Source organism: Podarcis tiliguerta, assembly GCF_965153285.1.
Source record: "Podarcis tiliguerta genome assembly, chromosome: 12".
NCBI classification, from domain to species: domain Eukaryota; kingdom Metazoa; phylum Chordata; class Lepidosauria; order Squamata; family Lacertidae; genus Podarcis; species Podarcis tiliguerta.
The window spans coordinates 22001733-22014337 of NC_139545.1; the positions used below are offsets into that span (position 1 = coordinate 22001733).

General features: G+C 37.9%; 1 protein-coding gene across 26 annotated transcripts in view; it reads left to right on the forward strand.

Moving 5' to 3' along the window:
* Nucleotides 1-12605, forward strand: part of TBC1D5 (TBC1 domain family member 5) — a 242306-nt gene that overhangs the window by 109684 nt on the left and 120017 nt on the right. For all 26 annotated transcript variants that reach the window (XM_083404783.1, XM_083404795.1, XM_083404787.1 and 23 more), the window contains exon 4: nucleotides 7531-7597. In XM_083404783.1, coding sequence (XP_083260909.1) covers nucleotides 7531-7597 — 67 coding nt within the window. The remainder of the gene's footprint in view (nucleotides 1-7530; nucleotides 7598-12605) is intronic.

A 12605-nucleotide genomic window follows, 5' to 3' on the forward strand; every position in this document is an offset into this window, starting at 1 on the left:
CTGCCCTTTCAATGTCTATAAATGACTATTTAAAACCCTCCGCGTTTAAAAAACAGTATGCGGATTTGGCAGAAGAATTGATTTAAAAGAAAACAACAGTTGCCTAGAAGTTAGGGTAAAATATTTCCCCAAAATTGATAATAGAACACTAATGTGTAAGTTTTAGAATATCATATTGTTAGAATAAAATTCAAAACTTCACTCAATATGTAAATATTGTTAATAATATTACATCTAAAATTCAAATCATACCTATGATAATAACAAAGTTATCAAAACATAATTAATTCTGATAATTTAAAATGTTATTCTGCCTTATCTGCTTTTTATTCTATGTTCTGTATTAACTTGCTATTGTTTGCTTAATATGCTATTGTTTATTTTATTTCATTTGCTTTTATGAGTACCTGTGTTCTTTCGGCATTAGCAAGTTTTGTATTTTTAAAGAAATACATTCCGTATTTTAAAGTAGCCAAGTTGTGAAGGTAAAATAAGATAATGGAATAATTTTTCAGAAGGAAGTTTGTAAACCATTGGCAGTCAATTTGGAACTGGGGGTGTTCCGTAAGTGTCATCCTAGTATTAGGTGAACTCAAAGTGCTTTAGATTTGTGTCTGGTCAGATTGAGTTCCCTTCACAGCCTCCATCCTTCCCTTCCTTCCCTATTGCTACCTCTACTTAGTGGCAGGGTAGGATCAATGGACAATAGCTTGATTTGGCAATACCTGTTTCAAATTGAGCCCAAAACAGTTTGTCATTAATTCTTTATAAGAGTATGGAATGGGAGGTACTGCACCAAAGGAATAAAGACTTAAGGATTTAAACTAAACTATCGGCTTAGTCCTGCTGGCCACATGACCTGGAAGCTGTATGCCTGCTCCCTCGGCCAATAAAGCGAGATGAGCGCCGCAACCCCAAAGTCGGTCACGACTGGACCTAATGGTCAGGGGTCCCTTTACCTTTACTTTATGGTTTAGCATTACATGAATTAGTTCCAAGAGTTGGGTTAACTAGAACTATTCTGGATTTCCAAGCTGAAATTGAATTGAATACAGTCATGTGAACCTATGGCAGGGAAGAAGACCTTGTCAAGCAGAGGGTCTGTTGTATAAGCAGCTAAATGACGTGATTTAATTTTATTTTTTACAAGACTGGAGAAATCTTGGGTAAAGGCATGTTTTATATATACCGTACATACTTATGTATGCTGAAAGTCTTTATCTGTAGTGTGTTAAAACAGAACCTGTTAAAAAGAGATACTTTTTTAAAATTTGATATTACAAATTTGAATTTATGATATAGAAAAGCCTGACTGTGTGGTCTGAAGTTGACATTCAAGATCAATTAAACTGGTGAAGAATGCTGCAGTATGAATTAAGCTGCAGTATGAATGCATACTGTCAAAATGCATTTGGCAATTTTAACAAGGGAATTATTCATATCTGTATAACGTTTATTTTCATTTTCATGAATTCAATAAAATTAAAGATTGGGTGAGAACTGAAGGCAGCAGTGCTCAGGTTATAAGGACCCTCCTGCTCAAATGGTTGCAAGCATAATTGAGGTGAGAGCAGCACACCTCATGCAGGTCTACTGACTCCATTTTGCTTCAACACCCAGCTCTTGACCAGCTGCTACCTTGACCCCATCTCCAGGAACAAAAATACCTCAACTTGGAGTACCAAAGAGCTCCAATGAAGATTGGTGGGCTGTGGTAGGCTGCCCATATGGTGGCAAATAACACTCAATGTCTTTGTTCCTCCTAGGGAACTATGGACCAGACTCTGAGCCCCTTTATTCCCCAGTAGGCACTGACAATCTGTGTAGCATTTCCAGCAGGACAGGTGACCCTCTGGCATCTTTTACTCTCTCTCCCAAAATTGATTTTTTTTAATCCTTTTGGAAGGGGGACATAACAGTCAGAGGAGTAGAGGCATTTCTACACTTTGAGCATTTATTTCATATTTAATTTTGATTTTATTTTTATTACAATAATATTACACATTAGTACTCTCCCAAAAAAGTTTGTTTGTTTTCAGATCAGGCCCCAGCTCCTTTGTAAACACTTCACTATTTGTTGGTTATCAATTGCCTCCAATTTTATGTATTTTTCAAAGGAAAATTTCCACAAACTGCCGTGCACCCTTGTTTACTCTAATTTGCACTGCACTAATAGCAGCTCCTTACAAAGAATATATTTTTGCTTTTTTACAACGGCAGCTCGTAGTTCACATGCTTACAGTGTGACCCTAGGTATGTCTACAATAGAAGTAAGCACCATTGAATGCACTTAGGCTTACTCCCAGGTAAGTGTGTATAGAATTGCAGCCATTGTCTTCTTGCTTGACACAATTACCATAATGATCCAGGTTTTTCAGCTTCACAGTGTGTGCTGCAGTAGTGCTTGATGAAAACATATTTTACTTAAAATTGTGCAAATGAAGATATTAACTGTCTTAACTGAGTTAGTCAAGACCAATTTTTATTCACAGAGTAAGCTAGAAGCTGAACTTCTACCTTTTTGTTATGAAAAGCAGACTGTATTTCAAGAAGTGAACTTCAGCCATGTGTTCTGTTTTTAAAGTTTGTTGTACATTTGTTAGTTTTGATTCCCACCCCCCAAAAAAACTATTGCAGGAACCAACCACTATGACAAGGCGTCTATAGATCGAGAAGCAAGTGTTGCCGCACTAAAGCATGAAGGTGCAAATATTTTCACCCGCTTTTTGTTTCAGGCAGCCTCACCGCCTCCCACACACAGCATTTCACTTCAGCACTGTTTTAAATTGTAAAATATTGCTGTTTGGGTTTTGGGGTGGCTCAAAAAGTAGTTTTGTGTTAGCTTTTCAGAAGGAAGTGTTCCCCTCCAATCAAAAAATTATCCATAGTACACATTGATGGGCAGCTCCCCCCTCCAAATCTTCGTGCAGAATGAACTTAGTTAAACGGAATTATTTGCCCCACAAAATAACCAAGTTCATCTCCAGCCATACTCCTAATGTCTTCGTTTGCAGCACGACCTAAACCAGCCATACCCCTCTGTGGACCTCAAAGACTTGCAAGCCCCTTCACAAACCCCTCAAATTTAAGGAGGCAATAAGGATGGCTGGAGCCAGAGTTTTTATTACACCCTAGAATGCTGCATCAGAACCTCAGACCTCAGGCCCTGGGAAATGAAGTTTCTGAGGGTCCTTAATAAGAACTCAGTCCCACTGAAAGTTCTTCCTCTTTGCATTCTGGAGGCCTCCAAGCCATTCTTCTCTGCTGCCGCTGCCCAGTAGATTTGAACTGGAAGAGAAATGGGCACCTGTAGCTAGGACTGCCAGACATGCACTCTAGAGTGATTTTGGATTTCTAATGAGCATGAAACTTCTGAACCTCAGAAGTTAATTCTTGGGTGCCTATATATATATATATATATATATATATATATATATATATATATATGTATGTATAATCTCTCTCACTACAGTTGCTTTGCTTGTAGCTTTCAAACTTTGCAGTATTCAAATACAGTGCTGTCTTATATGAATTTAATGCTATGTTACTGAAAACCTGCCTTAAACTTTAGTACTTGATTATATCTGTGTTTGTTTTCATGTACAATTACAACCTTTGCATGATGTCATAGGGTCCTGATTATTAATAGTTTGTGTTTTTTCCATTAGCAAATAAGATAAGATTTAAACTTCCAACAGCAGCAAACCGTTGTCTTTACAGATTACACTACAGTAATCACTTAAATGATTTTTTTCCCTTTTAAAATTCTGAAATATATTTTGCATTTTCACTTTGGGAAACTTCAGCAACTCCCTTGGAGTGTAATGTACTTCAATTTTTTGCAGCCTAATAATTATTTTATAAATATCAGAAGTGCAGTGCACTTAATTCTTTAGCTGAAGGCATTATATTCAGTTTCTGTACACTGCTTCGAGCTTGCTCCATTTAATCATTTTAAAAGCTTAGTTGGTGTAAATTGAATTTAACACTGTAGTTGCAAGGGTGTTATGTAAAAAGTCCAAAAGGAGCGCTTATGGCACAGGATCTTATTGATCTTAAACTCTCTAGCACCCTCTGTTGTCATGTACAAGCAATATCAAGTGTATTATCTTTAACAACCGGATAGCTATCAAATTTATCAAAGTATGTTTGACGCAGATCTTTCAAATATGTACTTGGTCGCTTGCATAATTTAGCAAAAGTTTCATTTTTTAACTAAATCAAGCTTTAGTTTCTGTCTTACTGCGTTCATCAAATGGCGATATTTTCATTTGTTGTAGCCTTTGAAAAAGACTCACTCTGTTTTGTGTGGGGTTTCTTTTAAAGAGATGCTCAAATTCTGCAGATTTCATATACATGAGCTTCAGGAGTAAAAATTGTCTGTTTTCTGTATACCCTGAAATTGTTTCTGTACTGCTTCAAAACTGGAAGAACCTGAAATTGTCCGTACTAAAATTAAGAATTTATAACTGTATGGAACAGATGTTTTCATAAACATTTGCTATAATTAATTTCAACAGGGGGATTGGAGGAACAAAGCAGTTGCTCCCTTCTCTAAACTTAAATTCCTTTTTCCCATACAGCAAACCCAGAAATCTTTTCTTTAATACTGTTAATGAAATAAATTTACTTCTCTGATTGTTTTTTTACAACAAAAAAGAAAACATTAATTTTGCATTGTATTCTTATCTTTGAAATGGTGGAAAAGCATTCTGTAAACAGTGACATTATTTATCTTAGATAAGTCTTTTAAAAAAAATCAAACTCTGTTACATAAAGGGTCTCCTTACTACTATGTTAGTAGTATTATATAAAGAGGTAAAAATCATGGGACATATTACAGTATATGGAATAGTGTTGTATATTGAAGCTTTTTATATTTGGCACCACTATCTTATTTTTTTATTTTTTGGTGGGTGATATATTTTGAGGAAAATATCTGTTATTATTGCTGATTTTTTTAAAATTAGTAAATGTGCTATATTCTAATAATATGTGTATTCTGGCCTCCAAGTTGTTGTTAATTGAATTTATACCCTACCTTGTGACCTCAGCAATTTTCTTCTAAAGGCCATGATTCAAAAGCAGTACATATTAGCAACCACATTTGAATATCATGTTTACTGTTGCTACAGAGAGGGAAAAAATATCCACTTACCAGAATCTTCTTTACCATCTTTGATGGCAATTTATTTTCCTCACTATTTCTGCACTTTATAAAAATACCGCTTAATTGAGAGAGCATTTTTTTTTAAAAAAAGTTTTAAAATAAGCACAGCCTAATTGTTCTACACCTGAAAGCTCTACTGCAGCTGCAAGAAATTTTGAGCAAACCAGTATTCTTGACTGATCTGTCATCTACAAAGTGTGCAAAGAAAAATAGGTAGCTGTCATTAAAATTACATTTCAGCTTTCAATAACCATTTAATGAGTAGTGTAATTATATAAGTATGGTACCTCAAGTACTTCACTCAATAATTAAAAAATAATCTCATCTTTAAAGTGAAAGCTCTAATTATTATTTGACTTAACCAGGACCACTGTTATGATCTCCAGTGGCATCTCAGAGTGTTTTGAAGGTATAAATTAAAGCTGAATAAATCATTAAATTATTAAGCTTTAAATATGCTAAAATAAAAGTATGTGGTATTTTAAAAATATGCTACTGCAATTTGTAACTTCATAATGTAAGCAAATTCTTCTCTATTACTTTTTTCTTCTCAGAGATCACAAATTATGCACTTTTAAATATATATATGCATATGATTTAGTCTTTAGAGCAGAAACCGGGGGTGATTATTACCAAGCATTAACCATGAAAACATGATTTAATGCAGTTCTAGTTTCTTAGCAGTAATGCATCATTTTATTTATAGGCTGGGAAGATAGAAATTTGAACTACAAAACATTTTGTCATTCAAAGCAAAATCCGTTTTCTCATACTTTCCATTTGTACAAATATTGTCAGCCAGCCACCGTATAGGGTTACAAAGTGCGGTCATATCTAGTCTTAGCCGAAAGAGTGGTCAAATCTAATCTTAGCTTAAATAAATGAATATCATTTCTTTCTCTGCATGATCCCATATTTAAGCACCCAAGTATGTGGATAAGTGTGTGTGCGCTACACGCTTTCACCATATGGTAATTGACATGATTGCAGCACTTCTAAGCAAGTGCAACTGCGGAAATCACTTCGATTTTAACATATGTATCATAAAACATTGCACATTTCTGCATGTGATTCTGTATCCCATGGCTAGAATTGCATGCCACAGTATATTAATTGGCATTCAGAAGAACATGCATGGCAATCTCATAACAAGGTATTGGTGTTGGCAGACCAGAAACATATAATAGTGACTACTCTAATCCCTATTCATAGAGGCAGTACCATTATATCTTGTGCCCACAAGATTTCACTGCTCATGCCTGCATGAAGAAGCCCTTGTATTTTTGGCAGAAGATAAGCAATTAGACACAGTCGTACCTTGGAAGTTGAACGGAATCCATTCCGGAAGTCCGTTCGACTTCCAAAACCAAAGCGCAGCTTCAGATTGGCTGCAGGAAGCTCCTGCAGCCAATCGAAAGCCCCGTTGGACGTTTGGCTTCCAAAAATAGTTTGCAAACCGAAACTGTCACTTCCGGGTTTGCAGCGTTCGGGAGCCAAAACGTTTGAGCACTAAGCTGTTCGAAAACCAAGGTACGACTGTGCTTATCAGATGGAGAGCTGATCAGGAATATAAAACTCAGTTTATTGGGAAATAGAGTGTTAACCTATAGGAATAAGTCCCATTTCACTCAGTGGGGCTTATTTCTGGGTAGACCTGGGCTCCTTCTGTCAAGAACCCCCAAGAACCCTTGGAAATGTAGTTTACTAAGGGGCCGAGAATGATTAGGAGACCCCTATTTCTCTCCCAGAGCTACAGTTTGCAGCATGGTTTAAGAATTAACCCCTCTTCCCATGGAACTCTGGAAATTGTAGCTCCGTAAGTAGAATAGGGTTCTTCCAGCACCCTTAGCAAACTAAATTTCCCAGAATTCTTCACGGGAAGCCATAGCTGTTTAAAGTGTTATGATAGATATCATGTTGATATGGGATTCTACTGCATGGCACCACAACCACACTTTGGGGTCTAATTCTCTATATCTTGGATTTTACGTAAATTGCACTAAATCATGCCTTCCCTTGGATGCCTAAGAAATTTATGAATGGTTCACACACACATGTCTTGGTGTCTTATAGCTGAATTTGTGTCAAAATTTTGTTTCTTTGATTATCACTTCTTGCCTAGGCGTTAAGTGATGTCCATGCATGTGTAAACCAGCTGATAGACCCTTCATAGTTGGGGCTCAAGCAGTGTATTTTTTCCCTTCACATTAATGAACTTAATCCATACATTTTGAGAGACAGATTGCATCAGGGTTGATTCAACTCCCAGTGGTCCAGTCTTACTGTGCAAAGAGCTGGTGCTTCTGTACATCCATGCCACTCTCCTTTCACCTGCTAAAAACCTCCCTTTCTCTTCCTAGATATGTCAAATGAGAATGGAAGACTGCATCATACTTCGGATTCTGATGGAACATTTCTTTCATATAGGTGAGAGTTTCTCATGCTTTCTGGCTTCTGAGAAATAAAATTCCAGTTCAACAATATATGAAATCATTTTTGTCAGCATTTAATTTGAATTTCTTCCTTTAACTTACTTTTGCGAAAAGCCCTGTGCCAGTCTCTGGTGTGACTCCAGAGACTGGAGGACATTTCAGGAAATACTGTATGCTGAAGTCACACCAGTGATTGGAACAGATTTCATGGTGTGTGGTATTTTCATTTGAAGGAAGCTCTCTCTCTCTCTCTCTCTCTCTCTCTCTCTCTACCACAGCATTTTTGGGTTAAAGTCTTTTTGTCTTTCCTAGAATCCTCACTCTGGAATTATCAGCATTTCCTGGCAAATTGTTCTTCTTTCATGGCTAGTCACAGAAATTAGGATCAGCTTTTATTTGTACTTGTCTGCCTAGAGCTACTTAGTTTACTTAGACTTTTTTAAACTCCATATTAACTCAATACAAATAATTTTTAGACCTGTGATCATGGCTGGCTCCATGTTTGAGAGCATAGTGTCCTCTAACAGGTCCCCTATCCTGTCAATGACACATGCAGGCTTTCCTGGGTACAGTAGCACCACTCCAAATACTGCTGGGTTGCAGAGTCTAGGATAGGCATGGCCAAACTTGGCCCTTCAGATGTTTTGGGACTACAATTTCCACCATTCCTGGTCCTGTTAGCTAGGGATGATGGGAGTTGTAGGCCAACAACATCTGGAAGGCCAACTTTGGCCATGCCTGGTCTAGGAAGTAATTTAATTTCCCTAAATTAAAGCAGTGCTGGATCAGGAGCATTGTATGTAGATCCAATTGCTTGGTGCTGATTGGATTGTCAGTACTTTGCCCAAGGTACAGAGGACCTGTCAAGAATGACAGGTCCTGATGCCAGCTCTGCCTATCATATGAACCTGAACTGCTAACCAATAAAGCCATGGGTTACTCATTGACTGTTAACCATGCTGAAGTTTGGTGTTTTCAGAAAGAATGACAATTGTTTGCAATGGCTGAAGGCCTTCTGCTGGAGTATCATAAGCCCTGGTTTTACTTGAAGGTGACATGTAACACTTGAGATTGGGGTCTTGGTATGAGTAACATCAAAGGGTGTTGCCTGGTTATGCCGCCTTCATAGCATTTTAGTGATGAATGCAATATTGAATAAGTGTTTTGAAGTATCTGAACAGAAACACTAGAAGAATCCATGAACATTGAGCATCTGTTGAACATCCAACAGATTTGTAGCGTATGTTAGTTGACCTCTGAGAAAAGTTTTGTCTTTTGCAAGAACAATGTTTCTGTGAGAACAGGAATTCACAAACTGAATAGCTTCCTTGACTTCTCTGATCTTTTTTTAAAAAATATTTTCTGTATTAGCTTCCAAAGGAGAAAACAAAAGTTATGGTCTTGCTATCTTCAACCATAGATTACTATTTTGTCAAGAAGTGGAGGCTCCAAAATATAAGTGACCATAGGACTCTTAAATAGAGATGTAGAAGTTATTTGATAGACAGATGAGTGACAGGATACAACAGCACACATTGAATTTTGTTGGTTTAACAGTAGGTCTCATAGCACTTGATATGTATAATTAATGTCAAATTGGGTCCAACTTTCTGGATAATCAGAAAATAGAGCCTTAGTGCCCCCCCCCCGCCTAAATTCTGCTGATTGCCACATAGTCAGGTGCCATAGCCCCAAGGCTTCTTGGTTACAATATCGCTGAATAATAATTGTGCTTTGAAAGTAAGTGATAAAGAACGACTTGGCTAAAATAATACTAAACCATTTTTATCATAAATCAGAGCTGGCCATTATTGCAGCACAGTATTAATTTATTGGTACAATTAGAAAGCGAAAATGATAGAGCTAGGTCATATGGTATATTAAAGAAGAAGAAGAAAGCCTTGGCTTTTAATAGTTGGCAGACCCGACACTGCTATTAAGTAGCATTACAGTATTTAAGGTGTGAAATGAATATTTTATTCTCAGTAAGAAGTAGCTCCAAACATATAATGAGGCTAGCTGCAAATTGTTTGGCTCTAAGTTCTAAATTACATTGCAAAGAACAGACAAGAACTTCATGAGCAAAAATGAGTGAATGTTAAAGTAAAATATAGTTGTGGAAAAATGTAATGCTTTAGAAAAAAGGAATTGACCAATAATTGATATATAATAAAGTCAAAGTAGGAAGAAGCAATAGTTACAGTCATTTATGTATATGTAAATCTCATTGATTTCAGTGGAATTTATGAACATGCAACCCTGTACAGGGTTTTTAACAAAACAAAAGCAAAGCAGGAACACCTGTATTAAAAAAGAAAAGAAAACCACACATAACAGCTAAATGGCCAGGGGAAATAAAAAAAGTCTTTGCCTATAAGTAGAAATATATCAAACTCTGTCAAGTCAACCAAGTTCTTGTTGGAAGCCAACACTGAAAAATCCATCTTGTGGGTCTTCACACACAGACATTAACCTCTGAAGGCAGGGGGACCTGAAGAAGACCCTCTCAGGAATATATTGAGAGTTGGCAAACTGCTGGTGGAAGAGGCGGATTGCTAATACTTGCAATTGAAAGTGTTACATTTGTTATGGGTGTGTGATTGCTAGAACCTCTAAATCAGGGGTGTCAAACTCAAATTCATCGGGGGCCGCATCAGCAGTTTGGTCACCCTCAAAGGGCTGGTTCGAGTTCGAGTGTCTTCAAAGCCCATGACACCTTTAACAGCTGGATTAAGTAATGCAGAGCTTCTGGCTCATGGAACACTACACCTTGATTTCATTTGAATACATATATGAATATAAAAATTGTTTCCTGTTTGGCTTGGTGTTTAAGTTACACAAGATGTGCAGGTTTTAATTTTTCTCATTCCCCCAATTTTAATCGAGCATTTGTTTGGATTTTTTCCCCTTTGCTACCTACCCTAAACCTTTGAGGAGGGCGGGAACTGATGGCCGGACCCTGTAATAACATTGAGGAAAAAATTGCATGATGTATAAATACCCTAAAAAATAAACCAATTCCTTATCAGCTTTCCCCCCCATATATAAATTTTTGCAACGCGCACCCTGCGGAAGCCGCGCCTGACGTTATTTACAAAACATGCACTTGCATATCAAATTTGCTTTTGAATCACGAATCCCCAGAGGCGGAGGATGCTGTTCATTGGGCACCGCGGAAACGCGCCTAAAGAAATAAATAAAGAAAAGCAAAGCAAAAGCACGCCGCCCCGAGTATTCACAGGGCGCGCTCCGGAAACACAAGCGCGCTCTCGGTCTCCCTCTCTCCAACGCGCGTGAAGCCGGCTCTGCCCTTCTCCGCGTTCCACCTCGCGCAGGCGTGCTGCGCTCCCGCCGGGACTTATTTCACCCCGGCGAGCCCGAAAAGAAGTTGAGAGCAGCAGCAGCGGCCTCCCATATCCAACCCCGCCCTCACCGTGTCAAATAAGTCTCAGCTAGGTAGCTGGAGGAGGGGGAGGCCGGCGCCTGCGCAGAAGGGACCCGAGATGCCCTGTGCACGCACCGCAGCCCAAGCTTCCCTCACAGATATATATAGACCAGACTACACGGGCCACATGACGAGGTCTGGCGGGCCGGATTCGGCCCGCGGGCCTTGTGTTTGACACCCGTGCTCTAAATACAAAGCACAGTTAATAATTTGAGGAAATGAACTATCCCTTTTAATGACAATTTTTGCCCTTGATACTTCCTGAGAATGGTAATTCTCTTAGTCAGCAAACCGTGGGCTCCATCCTTAATGTTGGCAATACAGTGCCACTAGAAAGTAGAAATACTGTCTTTCTCTCCTTCCCAAGGGCAGCTGACCTTCTCCTCGCCAAAGAGTTGAACCTCTTGCCAGCACATATGACTACAGACTATTACATTAATCTGTTTAGCCGCAGTACCAGCTGCTTGCATGTTTTTAATTATCTTATTAGATGATATAACAGTGACCTATGAAATAAAATTGAAGGTGAGCATTTTTAACTTCTTTTATTTAACAGCTTTCCCCCAAAATATATACTAATGAATAACTAATTGGGAAGAGGGGCAATTAGGCTTTAGTTTTTTACTCTGTAGAATCTAATTTTGAGGACAAAATAACTTAACTTTCTTTAAGGATTTTCTAACTACTATTAATTATATTTCACATGTAACACGTATAAGTATTAACTTTAATATCCCTTGTTTTACTGAGTTATGATTCCGATGCATTATTTTGCATAATAGTCTACTAAATATTGACACCTCATGCTTTACTTAATATAATTTTGTTTCCAAATTATTTTTCTTCCTATTTCCTTGAAAATAGTTTACTAGCTTAATGTTGCTCATTTAAATTGTGCCCGTATCATCCAAGTTAATAGTGCTTTGCAGAACTCTAAGAAAGACTTATAATAGAGTATGCTCAAGCTAATATGAATCTTCTTAAGATGCTCTTTCTAGGATCAGGCAAATAAGCAATGTGTATATAAGGTGGGAGGGGTAGATCAAGGCAAGAATTGGTGACTGAATGGTGCAGCAGGCTTTCTACTTGCTTCTAGTTGGGGGTTGATTGTTTCACTTATGTTCTAGCACTGTAAGGATGATTTTTAGAAGTTCTTTCTGATACGTCTTAAGCAGTATTTTCCAAGGCTACCTCATAACCAGTTCACACGTAACTCTAAGTCAAACCACGGCTAAGTGTGAACGAGCAAGTACACAGGCAGTCAAAGGAAAAATCATGGCTGCTTTGCTCCTCACCTAGTCTTGTTGCTACCTAGAACTTAGACTAGCTTGGCTTCGTACTACATCTAAACTCAGTTTTGTGGTTTGTCCTTGCTCCAAGCAAGCCACAAGTGATGAGCCAAGAACAATCCCCAGCTACAGTTTGAGTGAGACAAACCATAAGCCTGAGTTTGAATGCAACACTCAGCCAAACTATGGCTTAGCTGCTTTTCTTTTCTTTCTTCTTGCTCATTCACACTTCAACATCATGGTTTGTCTTAGTGTTACATGAGTTTCAT